Below are 24461 nucleotides of genomic sequence, written 5' to 3'. Positions count from 1 at the left end.
GGATAATAATGTTTTAACACAGTGGCTCCTAACTGCTGGACTGATGCTGGGCCAGGGTGGATGCCAGAACTGAAGCCAGCTGTTTGTGGAAGCTCTATAGGCTGGGGCCCTCTGAGCCATCATTCAGCAGTTGGCTTCAATTCTGGCAGCCATGGTGGCTGATTTTGCCTAGTGGCGGCGCTGAGGAAGCAGAACAGGAGGCGTCTCCCCTTCTCCCCCAGGTAAGATGGCAGTCTGGATGGAGGTTCTGTGCTCCCCTCCCCGCCTCTACCCATGGGGGTGCAAAGGAGGAGGGAGCGTGCACCGCCAATGGCCATGCCCTCTTTCTGCACCGCAGTAATGGCCACACTCCCTGGAGGGGGCTGCCGCACTCTGGGGATTGTGGGGATGAGGTCAAAGGACAAAGGGCTGTTGGGTGAGCATGTGGTGGGGTCACAGGGCAAGAGGTTGTTGCCATGGGCAATAGGGGTCAGAGGTTAAAGGGTGAAAGGGCATGGGGTAGAGGTCAAAGGGTGTTAGGTGCTGGGAAGCAAGGGGCTGGGTTGGGGTTAGCAATAAAAGGGCAAGATGGGGTGGGTTGCAGTGGGTCAGTGGTTATGGAGACAGGTGTGCAGCTCATGCTTCTGTCTTACGGGGCAGCAGATCTGAGGGTGTCTGAGCAGGGTCAGGGAGCCTCAGAGCTTGTGAAACAGGGTCAGTGGGGCAGTATCAGGGTTTGGCACAACAGGCAGTGATGGAGTTTGTGGAGCAAGGGATACTGGGGATAATGGGGCAGGATCAGGGAGCACTGGGAGTGCTGGGGCAAGATCCAGGGAAATGTGAGGTTGTCAATTTAAGTCAGGAGTTGCCGGGACACAACATGCCAAGCTGACAGTGGATGCAGGACAGGCTCCAAGCAAGACAGAAGAGGTTGACAAAAGGAAGGGGGTGTTGGGAGGCGATGGGCATTGGGATGATAGGCTTGTGGGGTAATAGTTAGTGGGATATAGAGGATATAGATGATGGGTCTGGCAGGTTTAATAATTCAGAGACATAGTTGGCTGGATGGAGTCAGAAGGCTGGAAGCAAAGGCATGTTCAAGATAGGGTTGATGGGTGAGTGGGTCAGTGGACAGGTAACATTTTATTTGCATATTTGTATATTCATTATTCATGCAAATATGCAAATAAAATGTTGCCAGTCTGCCAAAAGTTTGCTGGTCCGCAGTTTAAAAAATGTTGTGAACCCCTGATTTAACGGAACCACCATTTACAAGGTGCATCAGAGGGTGGTAGTGATACATCAGGAGCCCTTCCAAACCCCTAATTATTTTTGTTGCCCTTTTCTGAACCTTTTCCAATGCCAATATATCTTTTTTGAGATGAGGCGACCACATCTGTATGCAGTATTCAAGATGTGGATGTACCATGGATTTATATAGAAGCAATAAGATATTCTCTGTCTTATTCTCTATCCCCTTTTTAATGATGCCTAACATTCTGTTTGCTTGACTGCTGCTGCACATTGAGTGGATGTTTTCAGAGACCTATTCACAATGACTCCAAGATCTCTTTCTTGATGAGTTATATATATAAAATGATGGGGACTTAGTTGGGATTATTTTTTCTGATGTGCATTATTTTACATTTATCAACATTAAATTTCATTTGCCATTTTGTTGCCCAGTCACTTAATTTTGTGAGATATTTTTGAAGCTCTTTACAATCTGTTTTGGTCTTAACCATCTTAAGCAGTTTAGTATCAGCTGCAAAGTTTGCCACCTCGCTATTTCCCCTTTCTCCAGATCATTTATAAATAGATTGAATAGGACTGGTCTCAGGACAGATCCTTGAGGGACCCCACTAGTTACCTCTCTCCACTTGGAAAACTTACCTTTTATTCCTACCTTTTGTTTCCTGTCTTTTAATTATCAATCCATGAAAGGACCTTCTCTCTTATCCCATGATAACTTACTTTATTTAAGAGCCTTTGGTGAGGGACCTTGTCAAATGCTTTCTGGAAATCTAAGTATACTATATCCACTGGATCCCCTTTGTAGACATGTTTGTTGACTCCCCTAAAAAAACTGTAGCAGATTAGTAAGCCATGATTTCCCTTTACAGAAACCATGTTGACTTTTCCCCGATAAATGATGTCCATCTATGGGTACGTCTAGACTACATGCCTCTGTCGCCAGAGGCATGTAGATTAGGCTACCAGGCATAGGAAAATGAAGCGGCGATTTAAATAATTGCCGCTTCATTTAAACTTACATGGCTGCCGCGCTGAGCCGACAAACAGCTGATCAGCTGTTTGTCGGCTAAGTGCGATAGTCTGGACGCGTGGGTGTTGACATCAAAGGTATTTGTCGACCACCCAGGTATACCTCATCCCAGGAGGCATACCTGGGTGGTTGACAAATACCTTTGACGTCGACACCCGCGCGTCAAGACTATCGCGCTGAGCCGACAAACAGCTGATCAGCTGTTTGTCGGCTCAGCGCGGCAGCCATGTAAATTTAAATGAAGTGGCGATTATTTAAATCACCGCTTCATTTTCCTATGTCTGGTAGCCTAATCTACATGCCTCTGGCGACAGAGGCATGTAGCCTAGACGTACCCTATGTGACTGACAATTCTATTCTTAACTATAGTTTCAACTAATTTGCCCTGTACTGATGTTAGACTTACAAGGATCACCTCTAGAGCCCTTTTTAAATATTGGTGTCACAAAACAGGACTGAGGTACAAAATATTGGCATCACAAAAGCAGAAATAGATATGAACAAGACTTTGTACTGAAGTGGAATGGTTTCCAACTATTTGAACACTTTACAGTTAACTTTTTATGTATAAAAATGCAAGTCCAAATTCCACTCTTGGATACCTAGAGTCCGCTTTAGCTGACATCAGCAGGAATTATACAAATGTACCTGAGAGCAGAATTTGGTTCATAACTTGCAGCAAAGAAAAAAGTGACACCACAGTAACCCCGAGAACTGGTCTACATTTTAAGGTACGTGACAAGCAATGTCCCCCTTTAATTTTTTCCATCTATATGTGGAATAAATTATATGTGCACTGATATACATATGGATGTGCACCATCAGTAGAAATACATGGTGTGCGGCTGTGGGTGTTCTGCTAATCAGCTGGGTAGAATCTGAATCCCTCCTGGGTGGCTGTCCAAGCTTACAGGGAACAATGATGCCAAGTAATCAATCAGATCATTGATTTTTTTCCCCAAAAATACCAGAAAACAATTACTTAGTATTAAATACCTTCTTAGAGGAATCACTTGCCACTCTTTCATAAGCTACAATTAAAATTCCATGTGGGAGAATAGGACTGAGAACATGATTGTCATGTACATTAGGTCCAACTGAGTGTGCGAAAAGACAACTTTGTTTTGTGCTTTGTTAGGTTACCTTTTCCCATAATTCTAATCTGCTGATGGGGGGCGGGAGGGGAAGTTTCCTCTGTCCATACTTGCTACTCTCTGTAAGCACAGAAGCTTCTTCTCCAGCCAAAAAGGGAACCGCTGTGGTCCTTATTGGATCTGTTCTCTCAGATTGCTTTAGTTGCTCTGGAAGGTTCACTGAACCAATGATTGACAGAGTGTATGAGCAGCTAACGAGTCAAAATTCTGCAGTGACTCAATTGTATCCACGTCTGCAATAGGCAAGCTGCACTGGACCCTGGAAGAGCTGTGGGTTTTCATGTGTTCTCCATACAAATTGGGAGACTTTTCCCAAATGGGGAGATCCAGTGAGAAATTGGGAGGCCTGGCTGAGCTGTCTTCCTGAACAGTCAAGACTATTGGCTGTTTATCAGGCATAGCTTTCACTGAAGCATATGCAACATTTTGCTCAGACAGAGTATCTCTACACTGACTCAGGTGCTCTGCTAGGACCAAAGGTTGCTGGTCATCTCCTTCTTCAGAAATAGCAAAAGTTGGTTTGGATTTGTCCATTTCTAATGAGAGCTCCTTGGTTTTCGAACAGTTGATTAAGTTGCTTTTGAAGCCAGCAGGGCCCAGGCTTTGGCTGTCAAGTGGAGGTGTCATCCCCACATGTCTTGAGGAATCCAAGGACCTCATCTGCTTGCAATCAGGAGAACTAGTTAAAAACCCAAAGTAAGGGTTCCCAAACCTGGATTTCTTCAAGCTAGAAGAGCTCAGTTTTCCCTGCCTTTGTGTAGACTGAGTGAGCAGATATGATGCAGTGCTGGCGGACGAGTCAGAATAAACAGCATCTGAGATTCCCTCTATTTCAGTGGCTGAAATTACTTGTCTGGTTGTTGCACTCTGGTTTCTTGTAGATGTAGAAAGACCCTATCAAAATAATAAAGTTAATACTTGGAACACCATCAGTCTAAGAAACCTTTAACCTTAGGGAATTAAGAACTGAAATTTCATGGTGCACTTAGCATGACCAAGAACAGAAGTTGTGAGATTCAGGCATCATGCTCCTAATAGTATTAAAGACAGCTTCCATAGGGGCCCTTTATGTCACATGGCAGCTGAAAAGGGTGAGGCCCTGGATGCATGTGCATAGGCATACGCAGTACATTTCATTAGAGTGTGCATCCAGGAAATTTTATTTTTTATTGGCAAACATTTATTGAATACTCGATCATAAAGGACATGCTGCGAGCGAACGTGGGCTTTCTCTACATTTATGCATTCGGTGCTTATTGAATAATACAACAATCCATACTCTAAAACTAAAAGAGCATATCATGCGATTAAATTAAAACGCAAAGCCACTTTTTTTTTTGAGACATTAGGGTGTGCCTGGGCACACCCAGCACACCCCCTGTGCACACCTATGTGCATGTGTGTGCACACAAGAGAGACAGAGACTGTTAATTCACTTTATCATAATACACTTCATTTGGGATTTGATACTGTAGCACTGAGAAGCTGCAACTCAGGGCTAAGCATCTGAATGAAGGATTATTTTCCTTTAAATTTGCTAATTATTTCTATAGAATGGATCATCTTGAGTCATTCTGCACAATTTTATGATTATATTTTAGGTTTCTATTAATTTACATATTACTGCTACACTGCAAGGATTCCACAGACCCATGGTGAATAGCTGTCTCTCTGATTCTGCAGATGTCATGCCAAGTGTGCTTGTTATAGAGTTAACATTATGCTTCTGTATTTTCTCATGCATAAAGTATTGCTTTTTTGGGAAGGGAAGGAAACATGTAGTTCTTGTGGATACTTACACTGCTGTCTACCAGCTTAGTGAAGGGGCTGTTAGTAGTCCAGCTATACCATTTTTTCTGTAACTGAGGTAATGGAGCCAGCAAGTCATGAAATGTGCGGGCACTCCATGTCCGTTGCCTTGGATGATGGTTCTCTGCCTGCATGTTCCCTTTATCCATAGTACTTGCTCCTGGCGCCATGTTACCAGAAGTCAGCCAGTCTGACACAGAAGCTGGACTTGTGACACTTCTTTTTAGGTTTTTGTCCTGAAAAATAGAGAAATCTTTCAACATCTTCAAGTCATAGAGCTCAAATGCACTTTACATGATAAGGCCCTCGTGATATTCAGAAACAGTGTGAAAGTGATGGGTTCTTTAAATACGTCTTTCCTTGGGACAAGATAGATCAATGAAGAAGCTTGTTCAGAATCTCCCTACAGTATGCCAGAACAGCATACCTACCATGTTCACCATTACCTTGCCCCCACACAAAAAATGTTTACTGTTTTTGGCCAGTGTTAAAATATTCCTAATTCAGTTAAAAAATCCTTATATGCCAGAGAGACTCCCACTGTCCTCCCAAGTAAATGCATAAGGATTTGTTTACATCTCCACACAGTGACATTTATCAAATAGTCACTTTCTCAAAAACCTCTTTAGGACTTTTAAAGACTGATAATGTCTATCGCAATTAATTTGACTATTTGAATCCAATCTAGTGTTCAGACTAATTTGTTGATTTTTAAGTTTGATTGGGTAGTTGTGTTACTTAATTTGCAATTTAATATGAGTAATCTCAGCGTCACTTTGGCACTATGTTTTATTGATTTTGTTTATGAGTTTTAATAAGATTTATTTAAAAAAAATACAAAATTTAATTTCTCAATAAGAAGTCTGGGTCCAGAACCCATTGTTCAGTCTTTGGTTCTCACAGCTCTCTTGATCTAAAATCATGAATGTTCCAGCCTGAGCTAAAAGTCCTAGATTTGATAACCAAAGATTTCTTTAGTTTTGCCCCATGTTTTGCACTCAGTGGGACAGACACCATGGGCACTTACAGCTAGATGTGTTTACGGTTGCAGCTCTCAGCACCCAGAAGATGTGGGGGATCAGGCAAAAGAGGTAGGGCTGGGGGCAAACAGCCCTCAGTGTTGCTTGGACCATGGTGCTAGGTCTCCCCCAGTCCTCAGAGGCCCATGGAGCATTTGGGGCAGTACTCTGGCAGGGTGCGTTTATACAGCATAGTTATTTTGAAATAACAATGGGAGTGTCTACACAGCAATTCTCTATTTCAAAATGATTTCAAAATAAGACGGATTATTCCGAAATTTGTAAACCTCATTTCATGAGGGATAATGCCCATTTCAAAATAGCTATTTCAAAATAGGGAGTATGTGGATGCAGCAGCTGGAGTTATTTTGAATTAAGGGGCCTCCAAGAAATCCCACAGGTGCCCTGCAGGCCTCTCCATACAAACTCCTCAGGACTCTATAGCTCCTCTTCCCTTCAGCCCTCAAAGCTGCAGGCACAGGGGAAAGAGCTTATGGCAGGAAGCTGACATGAACAGCCTCCAGCCACACTGCTACTGCCACAACCACTCCAGGCACTATCATGAGTGACTCTTGAACCCTCCAAGAGCTCTTTCCCACTCCCAGGGAGCAATCTGATGGCTCCCAGGAGCCTGCTAGGCAGCAAAAGAGGCATGTGCCATCCTGGTCTGGGGCGGAGAGCCTGACCCTCACTTAGGTGTGGGACTAGGAGGAAAACCTCCAGGATCTCTGCACCATACAGTCCAATGACAATGTCTCTGGCTGCATGGCTGACAGTCTGGCCAGAAAGGGCCACATCCAGACACAGGAGCAGGTCTGTATTAAAGTGAAGGAGATCCACAAGGCCTATTCCAGTGCAAGGGAGTGCAGCTCCCGCTCCAGGGCAGAAACCACAATCCTGCACCTATTACCTGAACCTGCATCACATCCTGGGGGGTGATGTAGCCCCTTTCCCACTCCTGGTGGTCAGCTCAGAGCTGCCTACCCAGGGGGCAGAGCTGTGGGGAGGAGGAAGAGCCGCCCAACACCAGGGGAGCTGCAGGCACTGGAGGACGCAGAAAGAACTGCTTCAGGAGCACATCACTGTGCTCCGGGCCCTGCATGAGACACGGGACCAGAGACTCCAGGTGGACATGCAATTGTGCAGAGAGACCAGGTGGGAGATGCTGCAGCAGGGCCACACCATGTGCACAACCATCAAGTCTCTCCTCGACCACCTGGAGCCAGTCCCTGCCCCTCCTACCATTCCTGACCCTGTTCCAGCTCCACATTCTGCCTCTCCTCCTAGCTTTCCCCCTTCCTGTGGTCACTGAGATCCCTGCACTCGAAGCAGTGGAACCATTCGACCCAGGCACCAATCCCAATCCCACCCCTGAGCCTCTCCTCCTCACTGGAAGTGTCATCCGCTCCCCTCCACCCTCCCACCACTTTCCTCTCCCAGTTACTTTGACCCCAAATAAAAATCACACACAGTTTATTGTTTGTTTGTTTTTTGAAAGTGTCAGTTTTATTGTCTTTGCGGGGAATTGGGGAAGGGAGCAAGAGAGGGGTGAGAGAGGAAAGGCAGAGGGGCAAGGCACAGGTCCCTAGTGGGGAGGCCCTGGGGAGAGTGTCACTAGGGTCCTTGTGAGAAACTCCCTCAGGGTCTCTTGGATGTGCAGCCCTGCCAGATGCGCCTGCCAGATAGCAGCTGTGCCCAGCTATTCAAAGGCCCTGCCTCTGCCCTCCACCCAGAAAAGAATGCCTCCCCCTTCTGCTCATATTTGTTGTGAAGCACTCAACATGTGGCCCAGCATCCAGCTGGGTGACGAGGCATCTGAACCTCAGCTTGAGATGCCCAAAGGTGCCCTCTACAACCATGTGGGCCCTGCTGAGCCTGGCATTAAAGCGGTCCTTGCTAGGGTAAAGGCTTCATAAGCCACAGCATGAGAAGGTAGGCCACGTCTCCCTTGAATCACAGGAACATGTCTATGTCTCTGACTCGATGATGCACTTGGGGAAGAACGTGCCAGCCTCCAGCTTCTGGAAGACGCTGGAGTTTCTGAAGACACAGGGGTTGTTCCCCTTCCCTGACCATATGACATAGATGTCAGTAAGCTGCCCATGGTGGTCAACCAGGGCCTACAGGACCATGGAAAAGCAGCTCCTGCGGTTTATGTAGTGAGATGCCCAATGGTTGGGGGTCTGGATGGGGATGTGGGTGCCATCAGCACCCATGGTGGCAAAACTGATGATGATGGAGCCCACAACGCCCAGGTGGATGACTCTGCACAACAGGATGGTGTTGATGGCCTTCACCACCTGTAGAAGATGACAAATAAACAGATAATCACAGTAGTGCTAGAGCAGTGTTTCCCAATTTTATTTGGCCAAGGAAACCTTTTCAGCTTTTCAGAATTTCAAGGAACCCCTAGGTTTGTTAAGCAAAAAAAAAAAAAAAGAGAGAGAGAGAAAGGGGAACCCACCAATATATAAAAATCACATTCCTTCCCTAATACCCCACCCCTCTGAGGTCCCACCCTCTCTATTCCTTCCCTAATACCCCACCCCTCTGAGGTCCTACCCTCTCTATTCCCCTCCTCTCCATCACTTGCTATCCCCAGCCCTTATACACTCTCACTGGGTTGAAACAGGAGGTGCGGGCTCTGGGGTGGGAATGAGGGATTTGGATGTGGGAAGGTGTGAGAAGTGCAAGCTCTGGGAGGGAATTTTGGTGCAAGAGAAGGAGATGTTGGCTCGGAGAGGGGGCTGGGAAGTATTGGGCTCAGGTGGAAGGTTGAGGTGCCGAGCAAGTCACAGGCTTGTGGATGTGAGGGTGCAGGAGTTTGGGTTGGGGTGTGTGAGGGGCTTAGGGCAAGGAGGTCGTGAGTATGATGGGCTCAGGATGCAGATTTGTGATGTGTGGATGGTGCAGGAGTGTTGTGGCAGAAGATTGGGGATGTGGGGATGCAGGAGTTTGGGGATGTGAGAGGCTCAGGACAGGGGGTTCCAGTGTATGATAGGCTCAGATTTGGGTCAGGTGGTGAAGGAGTGTTATGATGCTGCAGCGAAATGGGGCTTTGGCCCCAATTGGGGGCTTGTTGGCCAGGCTTCATTTTTAAATAAAATATGTCAAACTCAAAATGTTTCAGCTTTGTCTTTATTTATGAGAGGGGTGAGGAACCTGTTTTGAGTCAAGGGCCACTGACCCACAGAAAGTCAGTTGAGGCCACACCAGTGAGATGCAAAAAAAACCCCCAAGCCTCACTAATGTGGTCCCAACTGTGCTGGTGCAGGCAGGAGACAAGGTGCTAGTGGGTGCTGGAGCCGGGGAGAGGGTGCTGCTGGGTGGGAGGATGCTGGCACAAGTGGCGGGGTGCTGGGAAAGGATGCTGGGGTCAGGGACATGGTCCTGCTGGGCACTGGGATGGGTGGCAGGGTGCTGGGGCCAGGGACGGGGTGCTGCTGTGTGCTAGGGTGGATGGCAGGGTGCTGGGGCCAGGGACAGTGTGGTACTGGGTGCTGCAATGGGTGGCAGGGTGCTGGGACAAGGAACAGGGTGCTAGGATGGGTGGCAGGGTGCTGGGGCCAGGGCCAGGGTCCTGTGGTGGGTGACTGGGTGTTGGGGCCAGAGACAAGGTGGTGCTGGATGCTGCGGTGGATAGAAGGGTGCTGGGGCCAGGGACAGGGTCCTGGGGTGGGTGGCAGGGTGCTGGGGCCAGGGACAGGATCATGCTGTGTGCTAGGATGGATGGCACAGTGCTGAGGCTGAGGACAGGGTCCTGCTGGGTGCTGGGGTGAGTGGCAGGGTGCTGGGGCCAAAGCCAGGGTCCTGGGGTGGGCAGCATGGTGCTGGGACTGGGTACAGGGTGCTGCTGGGTGCTGGGGACAGTGCTGGTGGGTGCAGGGAACAGGGTAGCTGTGGGGGGTTTGGGCGGGGACAGGGGCAGCTGAGACCAATACATGGCAATTCTGCAGCACCTCTGGGTTCCAGGAAGTGTGCGACTGCACTCCTCCTTCCCAAACAGCTGGCGTGTGTGCTGCCTGAGCAGTGGGGGCTCTTGCACTCCAGCAACTTACTTTTGCGATGCCGTCCTGTGGTTGGGGGAAGGGCACGGTGAGTCCCAGGGCAGAGCGTGCTGCCTGCACAGTCAGAATTGCACAGACCCGGGTCTCCTGACCTCCTCCCCCATCCTGCACCATGCAGAAAGTCCCCAGAACTAAGTTGCTGGGTGCCACACCCCAGCTGTTCAGGAAGCGCATGCCGGCTCCTTTGGGTAGGGGAAGTGCTTCTCTCCCCACTGTGGGTCACGTGGGGGTCACCCCTGTCCAGCACCCACCTAGTGTGCTGGCTGGAAGCAATTGTTCCCTCTGCCCCCACCTCGCTATGCCTCTGCGTCGCCAGGGAGGAATGGGAAACAAGCTAGCTGGCTCTCTTTCTTTCAGAAGGGGCAGGAGAGTGCTGGCTCTTCATGGAACCCCTACTTTCAATTAGTGGAACCCCAGGGTTCTGTGGAGCACCAATTGGGAAACACTGTGCTAGAGCCCTCAGCAGGTCCCCGATCCCACCCATCTCTTTCCCCCAGCCAACCACACCAAGAGCAACCCCCTATGTAGTCTACCCCCTTGGCAGAGCTGTGAGAGAGCGGGACAGGTAAACCCTCGAGGAAGGAATCTTCCCCCATCTCCCCATTTCTATAGGGTTCCCCATTCCTGCACTTCACACCTCCCTCTCTCTCCCCACCTGCTCCCAGGACTCTAGCTCATGAGTGCCATACCTGCATGACAAGGGTTCTGACAGTCAACTTTCCCATGCCGAACTGGTTCCTGACAGATCGGTAGCTGTCCCACATGGCGAATGTCCACAGAGTGATGGTGACCCACTTCTCCAGGGGGATGGCGCGTTGCATGCATGTGTCCTGTCATGTGAGGTCAGGGGCGAGACAGGCACACAGTACCAAAAAGGTCTCCTTGCTTATGCAGAAATTCTGGAGCCACTGCTGGTTGTCCCACTGTTCTATAATGAGTCAGTCCCATCAGTTAAAACTGGTGTCCAGCTGCCAGAAGCGATGCACGGTGGGGTGCAGCTGGAAGAGCTGTGTTCCCAGACAGATGGGGAGGGTCTCTGCAATGCAGGTTGTGTTCCTGCAAGGCCAGGAGGCCAACGCACAGAAACTGCTGCAGAAACTGAAGCACAATAGATACGGGCCATTGTGTGTCCAGAGGCAATTCCAGCTCCATGGTGGGAGTGCTGAGGTGTATGCAAGGAGAACCACAGCAGTCAGAGAAAAGGCTTTGCTGTCCCTCAGAGAGGTAGGCAAGCAGGAGAAGAACCTGAGAAATTGTTGTATGGGGGGGTCCCTTTAAGCACGAGTCTCAGATAGTCTCAGGCAGTGGCTGCAGGAAGTAACTGTGTCCTAATGCCCTGCCTGAAGTGGTTCTGGATGGCCTTACATGTGAGTTGAAGTCTAATCAGTGTAGACACTCTATTTTGATGCACTTTTTGTGTATAGACGCCCTATTCCGAAATAAGCTATTTTAGAAAAAAAATAGCTAATTTCCAAATAAGCATGCAGTGTAGATGCACCTTCAGTGAGTTAAAGGGATCTGGGGTTCTGGACGCTGCTGCAGGAACAGCAATGTTGGCAGGAAGCCACAGAATCTTTAGAATCACTGGGCCCCAAGGTAACCATCTCCTTTGCCCCCCCAGGCAGCAGGCCTGTTGGCACCAGTTCCCGAGATATCCCTGATGCAATTTAAGAAGGCAACAAGTTCTAGCCAAGAGAAGGGGCAGGGCTGGCCTTACCATGAAGCGAACTGAGGCGGCCACCTAAGGTGCCAGTTTGTGGGGGAGGTGTCACTAGGACCCAGAGTGTAGAAAATTGTGTCTGCTACTGGTGCAGCGAGGGGGCATCGGGGCGTCATTTGAGCTCCCCACCTCAGGTGCCAAAATGTTGTGGGCTGGCCCTGACAAGGGGATAGCTCTACAGTGTAAGATCTACTCAGTTTATATGTAGAATTAAACAAGTAAGATCAATAGAGATCACAACGTGTGGGAAGGGAAAAGATGGTGGAGCAAAGGCAATAAACATGGGCTAAAAGTGGTTACATAAATAAAGCAGTCACACGATTTCCATTTTTTTTAGAAATTAGCTACATGCCCTATATTTTTCCCTGAAAAACATGTACAGGATTAATGTAATCCATTCTTATCAGTTCTCTCTCTCCTCTACTCTTCCCACATCTTAACAAATGTACTGAGGCACTGCAGTGAAGTTTGTCTCCCCAGCACATTGCCTAGAGGTACTCTGGACTCCCAACAGCAGATTAGTTGCTGGGGTGTGTGTTTAAGCCCAACCCTACCCCACCCCAGCAAAACTCAGGCTCACACTCAGTGGGAGGCATGGGAGCTGCTGGCCAGCTACTATTTCTCAGTAAAAGGATTTAGATAATCTTTGAGAAAAGCTTCTTATGATTCACTTTGTCTAGACTAGCATTTTGGGTGAGGTGAGTCTGGAATCCTTGTCTACTGTAAAAGCCCAAGATTTCACACCTCCATAAACTTTAGGATAATGTCAGCATTACAGCCAAGAAAGTTGATGCATGCCAGTGGATAACAACATACACAATTTGCATAGGGTATCCTATGCACATACAAACCATATACTAGCACATACAAACCATATAACAACAGAGGGGAAGACACAGAGTGAGGGCCACAATCTAATCTTATTCAGAGCAATATATAGGAGGCTTAGAGAGAATATTTTTCAGGACAGCCTCCTTTCTTCAGATGTAACTTGTGGCCCCCATCTGTATATATTGGGAGCATTTCAATTGTGTGTGTAAATACTTCTAACTTCTTCAATGGTGATGGAACAATATTTAGCGTGAGGGTGTTGAGCTGGTTATCCCCCTTCTTCTGCTTTACCCATCCACATCCCTCTCTGCTCCAGGCTAGGACCACAGTGGATTCCATGGGACTTGCAGAAGGGACTCCTAGAAGCAGTGGAGCCAGAAAGTGAGACCCCAGGCAGCAACAGGGACCCAGAATGTCAGCTGGAACCCTGCTGTGGCATAGAATCATAGAACTAGGACTAGAAGGGACCTCAAGAGGTCATCGAGTTCAGTCCCCTGACATCATGGCAGGATCCAGTACTGTCTAGATCATCCCTGCTAGACACTTATCTAACCTACTCTTAAATATCTCCAGAGATGGAGATTCCACAGCATCCCTGGGCATGCAGATCTAGTGAGTATGGCTGTACACCTACTTCCTGCACCTATGAATTTCTTAGATAGCTGCACTTCTGACTCCCATATTGAGGGTACAAATATCACTCATAGAATGAGGATGCACATCAGCTTGTTTGAAGTGCAACTGTTTAGATAGGGGCCTGCAAGCCATTTTGTAGGCCAATTTGCTTCCAAATCAGGGCGGCTGGGCCCCAACCATGCTGAAAATCTAGCATTTATATTAGAAGGATTTCCTTAGCTTTTTCCTATTCAGGCCTTCCACCATATCACACAAGTATGGATTCATTAACCCCCTAATCCAGATTCTTTAGCTATCTAGCTAAGAACATGCTTTGGGAAAAATTATTTAGCAGTAACATTCCTTCTAAGCCTTTGGTCCAAGATCAAGTAGGGAATGAAGAGGGAGAGGAAATAATGGCATGATTTTGGAAGGTGAGCATTCATATTTCAATAATTTCTATTAGATTTGTGGATGCTCAACATTTTTTTTAAGTGGGAAGAATGAGAATGTGGATTTTCCATTATCCAAAACAAACTGAGGTTTTATCTGATCACCACCAGATAGAGCTCTCACCAAAAGAGTCATACTTAAGAAGAATCATATCTTGCCAATTTCCACTCTATCTTCCTATGCAGGGTGTGTGTGTGTGTAGGAAATTGTGCCATAGATTGTTTCAGGTGGAAAGGAAATGTTAGATAATGTAAAAATTTTAAAGCTAAAATTTGACTTCTGCCTATGCAAACTATTTCTTTTCTTTTACACCTTAAATATTTTAAGATATAATTCAGCTAAAGAATGGTAGATTAAAGTGGTGTTTCCCAACGACTGCTCTGTTGACCTGGGCTCATCCTGATATAGTTTAGGAAGTCAGTCACTGGTATCAAAAAGGCTAAGAATCACTGGATTATAGTATTAAAACATTTTTACTTGGGTTTTAGAAAATAAAACCTGTCTATCATATAGAAAGCTATTTTAAGAAAAACTAGGAGGCTGTGCCACTGCTCACTATGCTCGCCACCCCCACCCCCCTTTCTCTGGGGGTAGGTGTCTGTCCAGGTGGGAGGGGGAAGGAGTGGGCTGGGGGTAGGTGTCTGGACAGGGAGGAGGGGCAGAAGTGGGCTGGGGTGCGGGGTCTCAATGGAAGGGGTGAAGGGGTTAGAGTGTATTGGGGTCAGATGATGGAGGGGATGCGGGGCAGCCAGGAGGGTTACGGGGAGGCCTTGGATGGCAGAAGGGACCCAGGGTGGCTTCAGGGGGGGTCGGGTGTAGATGGTGGAGGGGATCTAGCATGACCCGGAGGGTGGGACAAGTCAGGCTCAGATGATGAAGGGGACCCAGCCCCAGCAGCTCCTCCCCAGCAGCACACCCCACTGGGACATGAAGTGAGAGCCAGACCTGGAGCAGCCCATTCCTGGAGGGGTACCGAAGCTGACCACAGCAAATGACTGAGGATGGAAGCAGAGGTGGGAAGTGGCAGCAGCATGAGGACATAGATGACATGATGATGTCATTCTGTCATCCCACAGGACACACACACATATATATATATATATATATAGAGAGAGAGAGAGAGAGAGAGAGCAATGGTCCATATTCATTTGTTTTCACTGTTCTATAAGTTGGCTGTTTTTAACTAATGGACATAATTCTAAAGAGGTCCATGTACATTATTAATACTCTAGGAAAATCCTAATCAATACTGCACCCTAATACTGGCCTCCAACTAAGGCCATGGATGCAGACACTCTATACTTTGTATTCCAGGAGAAAGTCCTATGAGATGCATGAAGTACTGGTATGCACATGCACTAGTTCATACTATACCACGTTTAGACAGCAAGGGTTGGCCCCAGAAAAATTTCAGAAACATACGCTAATCACCACCCTTAATCAACACAAGCATAAGGATTTTTGAACCATATGAGTTTCTGAAGAAACATCAGTAAGAGCTGTAAGGGTGTAAGCTAAAATAAAAGAGAACCCCCCTCCTCCAAAAGTGAAACTTCTATATAATATTTAAATTTTAAAAATTTAACGAAATATTTGTAAAGCGCCCTAACACATAAAGCAACTAATTTACTGGACATCATTTATTAAGCTTCACAACTTAAGAGCTATAGTAATACAGCTAACAACAGTGCTGCATAGTACATAAATAATATGATGGAGTGAGGAACTGTGGGGTTATATGACATGCCCACAGCAAGTAAATGATAGAGCCAGGAATGGAACCTGGGAGTTTTCATTTTCAGTGCCTTCCTCCAAACTCTAGAGATCTTTTCCTGCCATACTCTCTCTGGTGTCTCTACCTGTATTCTGTAAGTGGTAAAACTCAACCCGCTGGCACCAGGACTGGCTGAAATAATAAAGACTTCATCGCTCCCAGTTTCAGTGGTCACTGCAGACACAGAAGAGGGCATGTCTGGGTCAGTATGCTGCAAAGAGTGTTCTGCGTTGCCTCCAGAGGAAGAGACTAAGGGAAGGAAAGACACGGAAAGATTTTTTTAAGTGACAGTATCCTTTTATTTAGCCTGGGCAAGTAGACCACCTTCCTTTTCACATTCTAACCCAGCCTAAAAAATGAATCCATGGCTGCTAGTCATTGAATCACTTGTCTTATCCTAATGGACTGAAATTTGGCTAGGAATCCAGGACTTAACAGCAAAGCCCTTTTTAAAATAGAAATGGGCCCAAAGTTGTAAATGCAACCACCTCTGAGAAAAGTTCAGCTCTGAATCCAAAATTTGCAAGCTGGCTAAATTCATCTTGTTTTTATCTGCATGTAAAATATCTCAGGGTAGCAAGTGGGATTTTATGGGGAGATAAGAGGGCAGTTCGGGCATCTGCACCTGACAACCTGTCCTCCCCCACCTCAAATCCTAAATTCTGAAGAATTCCAAAAGTTATATTCATGTTATAACTCACTGATCAGCTGGGGACTTAGACTGCCAGAACTGTCTGGTCACAATCCTCTCAGTGACCTTTCCCAACAAAGGGAAACTGTTGATAGTTAGCAAGACTGTGAGAGCACAGTGTTGGGATTTTGAGCTAGGATCTTACAAGAACTGTGATACAGGGCACCACTAGTGCCAGCTGGCAAAGGGTTCACTGGTCTATAATAGCAACTACTAACAGGCCTGACAAACTCTACTCAGCATAAGTAGTTAACACATATTTCAAGTTCCAATTTCAATGGTCCATTAATGGTTTATTTCACCTTGCAACAGATGTTAACTACTTATGCCAAACAGTATATTTCACTTTGTATTGAGCAGTGACACTTTGAGGACACACCTACACTTCCAGAAAGATCGACACTTTGGAGGTCAATCCTCCGGCATTCGATTTAGTGGGCCTGTTAAACCAAATACTAAGGGCACCCCTGTTGGCCCCAAAACTCCTCACAGTCTTGAGGAATAAGGGAAGTCAGTGGGAGAGAAAATTGATGCAATGTACGTTAACTCCAGCTACACAAGTCACATAGCTGGAATTGCGTATCTTGCATCGATTTTCTCCACCTGATCTGAGGGTTAAGTCTACACTGATGCTTTACTGTGCTATAACTTTCTGACTCAGGGGTATGAAAAACATCCCTGCCACCCCTGAGTGCAGCAAGTTGCAGCTCTCTAAAGCGCCAGTGTGATCCAGACTACAGCTCTAGGAACTGTATGCTTAGTGCTGTTATTTACCCTCCTCATGGAGCACCTCATAGAGCTCTCTCAGCACTGCACTGGACATGCTTTTTAAACTTTTAAACATAAACAAAGCCTGACTATGTTTCCCAGACCTGAAGAAGAGCTCTCCATAAGCTTGAAAGCTAGTCTCTTCCCAACAAAAGTCAGTGTTATAAACAATATTACCTCAGCTATTTAGTCTCTCTGGAGAGAAACGCTGATGAACAATCTTCACAAACGTTAGATCCAGTGCCTCTGTATAAGCTTTTATCAGCCATGAAGGACATCGCTTACAAGTTATGAGTTGTAGTCAAAGCATCTCAGCACTTACTGCTTTTACTTGCTGGGGTTTGGAAGATGGCTCACTCTAGATCAGAGCAATTTTAACCACACTGTTAATATAAAAAAGCTTTGGACCTATGATTGCTCTAGAAAATCTGAGACCATGTCTTCACTCAGTGGAAGATCAACACAATCGATCTTCTGGAGTTCGATTTAGCAGTCTAGTTAAGTCCCACTAAATCAAAATCAGAGAGTGCTCCCGTTGGCAGCTGGGACTCCTTCTCCTGCCACAAATAAGGGAAACTGACAGGAACATTTGCTCCTATTGGCCTCCCACTGTGGGGATGGTGGAGAAATTCAAATCAAGGTACATCAACTCCAGCTATGTAATTAACATACGTGGAGTTGTGTATCTTGATTCAACCTTCCCCTTTAGTGTATATCTGGCCTGAGTGTTCCAAACCCAGTGCTTAGACAGCCATGCTCTCCAGGAGACACAAAGAGGAGTGTGGTAGGCAGAAAATCACAACTCTTGGAGATTTCATCACAGATGTTTTATGGCCAGCAATATGACAGAAGAACCAAGGCCACATTTGCCCTGCTAACTAAGCATCTGCACTGTGCCCCTGGATATGACTGTGTCTATTGGCAGGGTTCAGAAATGACACTTATGAGTATTCCTTGTCAGGGAATTACTCTACCAGTAAGTGGAAGGGCAAAAAAAGAGTAATTCCACACCAAACACTTTCTAATATGTGATAGCTTGCGCTGTGCCTCCTCACATACAGCTGAAGAGGAAGATCCAGGAAGAGAGACTGACTTGATTCACTGAGCAAAGAGCTATGGATTGAAACAACATGTTCTCCTACTTACCCACTTGGTCCCGGCTGACAGTGTGATTGTTGTTTTCATTCTCTCGAGTTGGCACCACAAGCTGGAGCTCATTGATATCAATGGCGGAGTTCTGGATCCCATTCTACAACTCAGAACATGCCCCAGTAAACATCTACAGTTAGACAGCGTAACAGCCAAGAGAAACAAAATCACCAAAACAAGTAGCACTAACCTCCTGCTCACTGCGTGCATTGGAAGGGTTCCTTTTGGGACACGTTTTTTGCCTGAGGAAAAGATAGCAACAAGCCCATTAATTAGTCTGAGGATCCATAGGAGAAAGTTCACATCCATGTTCATTTCAACAAGAGAAAAGATAACAGAACAACTATGCACCAGCACTTCTATTCATGAGAGATTCCACAGCTCTTAGTATCAGCGCCTGTGTGCTAGGGAGAAGTTGTTATCCCCATCTTAATGGGGAGTCAGCTAAGTTATCTTGTTAAGAATGTGCCAGGTGTCTGCAGCAGCACCAGAAATAGGTGCCTGATATCCCAAGTGTCTCCACCTATCTTCCCCAGAAAGTGGAATTTGGATTTATGTAAGTAGAGTGCACTGCCAAATATGTAATCATCTCCCAGTTGGTCTCAGGCTATGACCTAGTTCATTGGCTTAACCATACTAGACATTTTATTACCCAGTGAGTCAAGAAGTGGCAAATTTTATTTATTTCTATGAAAATGATATGAAGGAAAACAACAGCAGCTCATTCCCAAGTAAAAGAACTTGTCAAAGACTGAAAGAAACCAAAAGAAGATTCCTTAACCAGATCTTACCAAACCAGATCTTTTAAAACTGACATTATAGAACAGCCAGAATCACTAAAGTACTGGTGAAATAGAACTTGAAGACTCCTCTGAAAGAATCAAAACACATCCCTCAAAATGCGCCAGGGACTAACAGAGATCAAAGGTCTCCAAAGAAAGATAATTATTTAGGTACAAGCGGGAGTTATCTGGCGTTGCTCGGGAAAGTGGAGGAACAAAATTTAGAAAAACAGTACTCCATTATCATTTTTTTGAATGGTAGAAAAGTTGCACTGAGTTCTATAGGGATTAAAATATATATAAAAAAGTATAAAGCAACCAATTTTACATGTTATCATAAACAACTTTATTGTAAACTATATTTTTTGTTTCATTATTCTTAACAAATATGTACAAAGTTTTTCCATTTCCAACTCTTGAACACGCAACATAGAGTTGTCCATGTGAAAAGCAAGATATCTCCAAAACAATTCCAACTACTTTAAGTTACTGTCCTTGTGCTTTGTCAGTATACATTGTCAAAATATAAGTTGACAGTTGATATAAGTGAGGTGAGGAGTCTGAGGGAAAGGAGGGGGAAAGGAGCCATGCGCCTGTTGCCGGTGCCTGGTGGATCTTAGGACCCACGGAAAGAGGCAGCAGGGACGCAGCAACATCACCCGGCCACCCCATAAAGCGAGGTGAGTTTAAACCCCAGGCGGGAAGGTGGGGGGGTGGGTGCCCCGGGCAGGGGATCGGGTGCAGCACGGCTGGCCTGGGGGGGTGGCTGGGGTCGGGGGCAGCGAGGTTGGCCTCAGGGAGGGGCCAGGGTTGGGGGTAGCATGGCTGGCCTTGGGTAGGGGAGGGGTCGAGGGCAGTGCGGCTGGCCTAGGGGAGAGGAAGGGAGGGGAGGGGACTGGGGGTGGCATGGCTGGCCTCAGGGAGGGGAGGGGAGAGAAGGGGGCCGGGGTTAGGGGCAATGCAGCTGGCTTCGGGGAAGGAGGGGAGGAGGCCAGGGTCGGGGGCAGCACAGATGGCCTTGGAGAGGGGAGGGGTCGAGGGCAGTGCAGCTGGCCTACGGGAGAGGAGGGGAGGGGAAGGGGTTGGGAGTGGTGCGGCTGGTCTCAGGGAGGGGAGGGGGCCGGGGTCGGGGGCAGCACGGCTGGCCCTCCCCCCAGAGCTGCTTCCCATCCTCTCTTTCCTCCGGCACCCAACTTCCCCCCAGCCAGTCCCGGCCCCCCAGTCAGTCCCTCTTCCCCACCCCCCCCCGCCCAAGATCAAGTATGTCCGTTTTTTTGGGGGAGGGTCTACTTGGCAACCCTACGAGTTGGACCCCGTGCAGGCACCAAGTGATGGGGAAACTGCCGGAACTTTGGAAACCAGAGACTGTGGGGTGGAGGTTTGTGGCCCAAAAGGGGGTTGAGAAACCTAAGACAGACAGAGTAGGGGGAGCACCAGAAGGGTGACAGTCAGGGCGACCCTAGAACTCTGTTACAGACCAGTTGGCGGCTGCTGGAAGAGGAGGGAAAAATAGGGGGTAAGGGTCAGAGTCTTGGGATGTATTAGGCGAGGCATTTCCAGTGGGGATAAGGAGGTGTTAGTGCCATTGTACAAGGCATTGGTGAGACCCCATTTGGAATACTGTGTGCAGTTCTGGTCTCCCATGTTTAAGAAGGATGAATTCAAACTGGAACAGGTACAAAGAAGGGCCACTAGGATGATCCGAGGAATGGAAAACCAGTCGTATGAAAGGAGACTCAAGGAGCTTGGCTTGTTTACTTTAACCAAAAGAAGGCTGAGGAAGAACATGACTGCACTCTTTAAATATATTAGAGGGTAAATACTAGGGAGGGAGAGGAATTATTTAAGATTAATACCAATGTGGACACAAGAACAAATGGATATAAGCTGGCTAGTAGGAAGTTTAGACTTGAGATTAGACGAAGGTTTCTAACCATTAGAGGAGCGAGGTTCTGGAACGGCCTTCCAAGGGAAGTAGTGGGGGCAAAAGATCTATCTGGCTTCAAGATTAAACTAGATGGATTTATGAAGGGGATGGTTTGATGAGATAACATGATCTTGGTAACTAATTGACCATTCATTATCAGTGGGAAATAAGTCAATGGAGGGATGATAGGAGTTACTATAGAGAACTTTCTGGGTGTCTGGCTGATGAGTCTTACCCACATGCTCAGGGTTTAGCTGATCGCCATATTTGGGGTCGGGAAGGAATTTTCCTCCAGGGTAGATTGGCAAAGGCCCTGGAGGTTTTTCGCCTTCCTCTGTAGCATGGGGTACAGATCACAGCTGGAGGATTCTCTGCATCCTGGGGTCTTCAAAGTATTTGAAGGCTTCAATATCTGAGATATAGGTGAGAGGATTATTCTAGGAGGGGTGGGTGAGATTCTGTGGCCTGCACTGTGCAGAGGGTCAGACTAGATGATCATAATGGTCCCTTCTGACCTTAAAGTCTATGAGTCTATGAGAAGAAGAGGCTTGTGCTGAGAAGAGGGGGGCAGGTCATGAGAAGAAAGGGGAAGGCACCAAAGGACAGGGTGTAGAAGAGAGACAAATGCCAGGGAGCCAAGTGGAGACAATGAGGAAAAGGGCAGGAGGGGAGGTGTCAGTGACAGGGGGGACAGGATGATGCTATGAGAGGAGAGGGGAAGGGCTTTGGGGGCTAGAGGGGAGAAGGAGAGGTGCTGGGAGAAGGCTTGAAAGAAAGGGTGGACATGAGGAAGGCGGAGATGGAGCAAGGCATGTGTGAGGGCACAGGAGGGGCATGAGGGGAACGGGGGCAGAGGGTGGTGAGGGGATGGGCATCAGGGAAAAAGAAGGCAAAGGGGGCAGGGGCAGGGGCAGTGAGGGAAGGGGGAGGCACCAGGAGGGTGCAGGTCTAAGGGAAGGTGCAGGTGCCAGGGGATTCCGCGGAGTGAAGCAGAAGGGCAGACACCTGCAGGGGAGGGACGAGCAACAGAGGAGAGAGGCAGGGCAGGTATGCAGAGGGAGGTGTTAGGAGAGGGGATGAGGAGGGGTAGCTCACATGATCAGAGTGAGGCTACTGGAGGAGTGGGCACAGGGGGAGAGGGAAGGGCTGGTGGAGGAGGGCAGGTCTCAGGAAGGCTGAGGGCAGTGAGAAGGGCAGGAGTCAGGATAGCATAGGTGGATGAGGGGCTGGGGGAGCAGCAGGCACCAGGGGAGCTGATGGAACAAGGGGAGGAGACATGGCAGCAGAAGGGAAAGATAGAGGTTCATAAGATATTTATTAATAACTTGGGTGCCACAGTGGCACATCCAAACAAGCCGCAAACTCAGTACTGGTGCACAACACAAAATTTATTGTGCTCGTAGAGGGAACACTTCCCCCAGCCTCTCTGCCCCCGAGTTAATGTCACACACATTGGGGTAATGCAATTGCAGGATAGTTGCATGAGGGGGGTTTGGTGAGGGCCAAACTAATCCCTATTGGTAAGAGGATGGTGGGAAAAGTCTTTGGGGAGGAGGGGGGGGTCACATGACACCTTTTATTTCTGGTCATGTGTCCATATTGCCCCAAAAGTGTTACTTCCAGAGGCGTGGCTAATGGGGGTTAGCGGGTGTGGCTAATGGGAGTCAGGAGTGTGGCTAATGTGGGTCAAAGAGTACATTTTTAAAAAATTCTTTGGGTGCACACCCTAATAAAATGTGCTGCGCATGCTTATGCTGCCAAGCTCTGTGCAGCCCCGGGGAGAGGTGTCGGTCTCTTATCTCTTCCCACCCACAGTACCTTAAAGCCTTCTCCTGGATAAAAGGTTATTCATACAAATATTGGTTGTGGTAGCTCTTATAGTGTCCAAGTTATTAGCGCACAAACATACAAACATTCTTCTTTATATATTAGATATAGCAGGACTGCACAGGCATCTTACAGACAGGTAAAAATCCTAAGGTCTAGCTCTGAAACCTTACAGTCTAAAATTAGACACACAGCATTTTCCTCCACATACAGTTTACTAAATGTAATAAAGATTTTTAATCATTCATTAGCTAATGTTTCCTTTTAGGGTTGGTGAGGTGGAACATGAGTTTACAGGCAATTTGGAAGAAATATGGGTTTTTGTTACTGAGGAAGTAAATGTGTGGTTGTGCAGGTGGCGTCGGCGAAAGGGCTTTGGTTTCTTCAATCACAGGACTCTGTTCTGGGCACAAGGATTGTTAGGAAGAGATGGGATCCACCTAACCAAGAGAGTAAAAAGCATCTTCGCAGGCAAGCTTGCAAACTTAGTGAGGAGGGCTTTAAACTAGGTTCATTGGCAGACGGTAACCAAAGCCCTGAAGTAAGTGAGGAAGTCGGATACCGGGAAGAAACACAAGGAGGAATGAGCAACAAAGGAGGACCCCTGATTTGGATGGAGAAGGTAGGCGATCAACTGGTTATCTAAGGTGTTTGTACACAAAAGTGAAAAGCCTGAGAAACAAACAGGAAGAAATAGAAGCCCTGTCCCAGTCAAAGAACTATGATTTGATTGGAATAACAGAGACTTGGTGGGATGACTCGCATGACTGGAGCACTGTCATGTAAGGGTATAAACTGTTCAGGAAGAACAGGCCGAGAAAAAAAGGAAGAGGAGTTACATTGTATGTAAGAGAGCAGTATGATTGCTCGGAGCTCCAGTATTTAGAGGGAGAAAAGACTGTTGAGAGTCTATAGGTTAAGTTTAGAGGTGGAAGCAACAGGAGTAATGTTGTGGTTCATGTCTGCAATAGACCACCGGATCTCCTGGATGAGATAGACGAGGCTTTCTTCAGACAACTGAGAGAAGCTTCCAGATCGCAAGCCCTGGTTCTCATGGGAGACTTTAATCACCCTGACATCTGTTGGGAGACCAATACAGCAGTACATAGACAATCCAGAAAGTTTTTGGAGAATGTTGGGGATAACTTCTTGGTAGAAGTGCTGAAGGAACTGACCAGGGACCATGCACAGCTTGACCTGCTGCTCACAAACCAGGAGGAACTAATAGGGGAAGTAGAGGTAGGTGAAAACCTGGGAAGCAGTGATCATGAGATGGTAGATTTCAGAATCCTGAGCAAAGGAAGAAAGGAGAGTAGCAAAATACACACCCTGGACTTCAGAAAAGCAGACTTTGACTCCCTCAGAGAACTGATGGGCAGAATCCGCTGGGATGCTACCATGAAGGGGAAAGGAGTCCAGGAGAGCTGGCAGTATTTTAAAGAAGCCTTATTATTAAAGGCACAGGAAGAAACCATCCTGATGTGCAGCAAGAAAAGCAAATATGGTAGGCAACCAGATTGGCTTACCGAGGCCATCCTTGGTGAGCTTAAACACAAAAAGAAAGCTTACAAGAAGTGGAAACTTGGAGAGTTGACTAGGGAGGAGTATAAAT

At 47.2% G+C, this 24461-nt stretch overlaps 1 protein-coding gene across 1 annotated transcript in view; it reads right to left on the bottom strand.

The window, feature by feature from the left end:
* Positions 1-3443: 3443 nt before the first annotated feature.
* The window catches only part of LOC102456507 (uncharacterized), an 82711-nt gene continuing 61693 nt past the window's right edge, over positions 3444-24461 (bottom strand). Inside the window, exons 3-7 of the mRNA XM_006134607.4 lie at positions 18504-18555; positions 18311-18413; positions 15791-15954; positions 5217-5462; positions 3444-4311 (exon numbers count right to left, since the gene is read on the bottom strand). Of these exons, the coding sequence (XP_006134669.3) occupies positions 3574-4311; positions 5217-5462; positions 15791-15954; positions 18311-18413; positions 18504-18555 (1303 nt within the window). The 3' untranslated portion in view covers positions 3444-3573. The remainder of the gene's footprint in view (positions 4312-5216; positions 5463-15790; positions 15955-18310; positions 18414-18503; positions 18556-24461) is intronic.

The sequence above is a fragment of the Pelodiscus sinensis genome, chromosome 15, assembly GCF_049634645.1.
Source record: "Pelodiscus sinensis isolate JC-2024 chromosome 15, ASM4963464v1, whole genome shotgun sequence".
Taxonomy (NCBI): Eukaryota; Metazoa; Chordata; order Testudines; family Trionychidae; genus Pelodiscus; species Pelodiscus sinensis.
The sequence above is the reverse complement of the archived record's forward strand: the minus strand, read 5'-3'. Positions and strand labels throughout refer to the sequence as shown.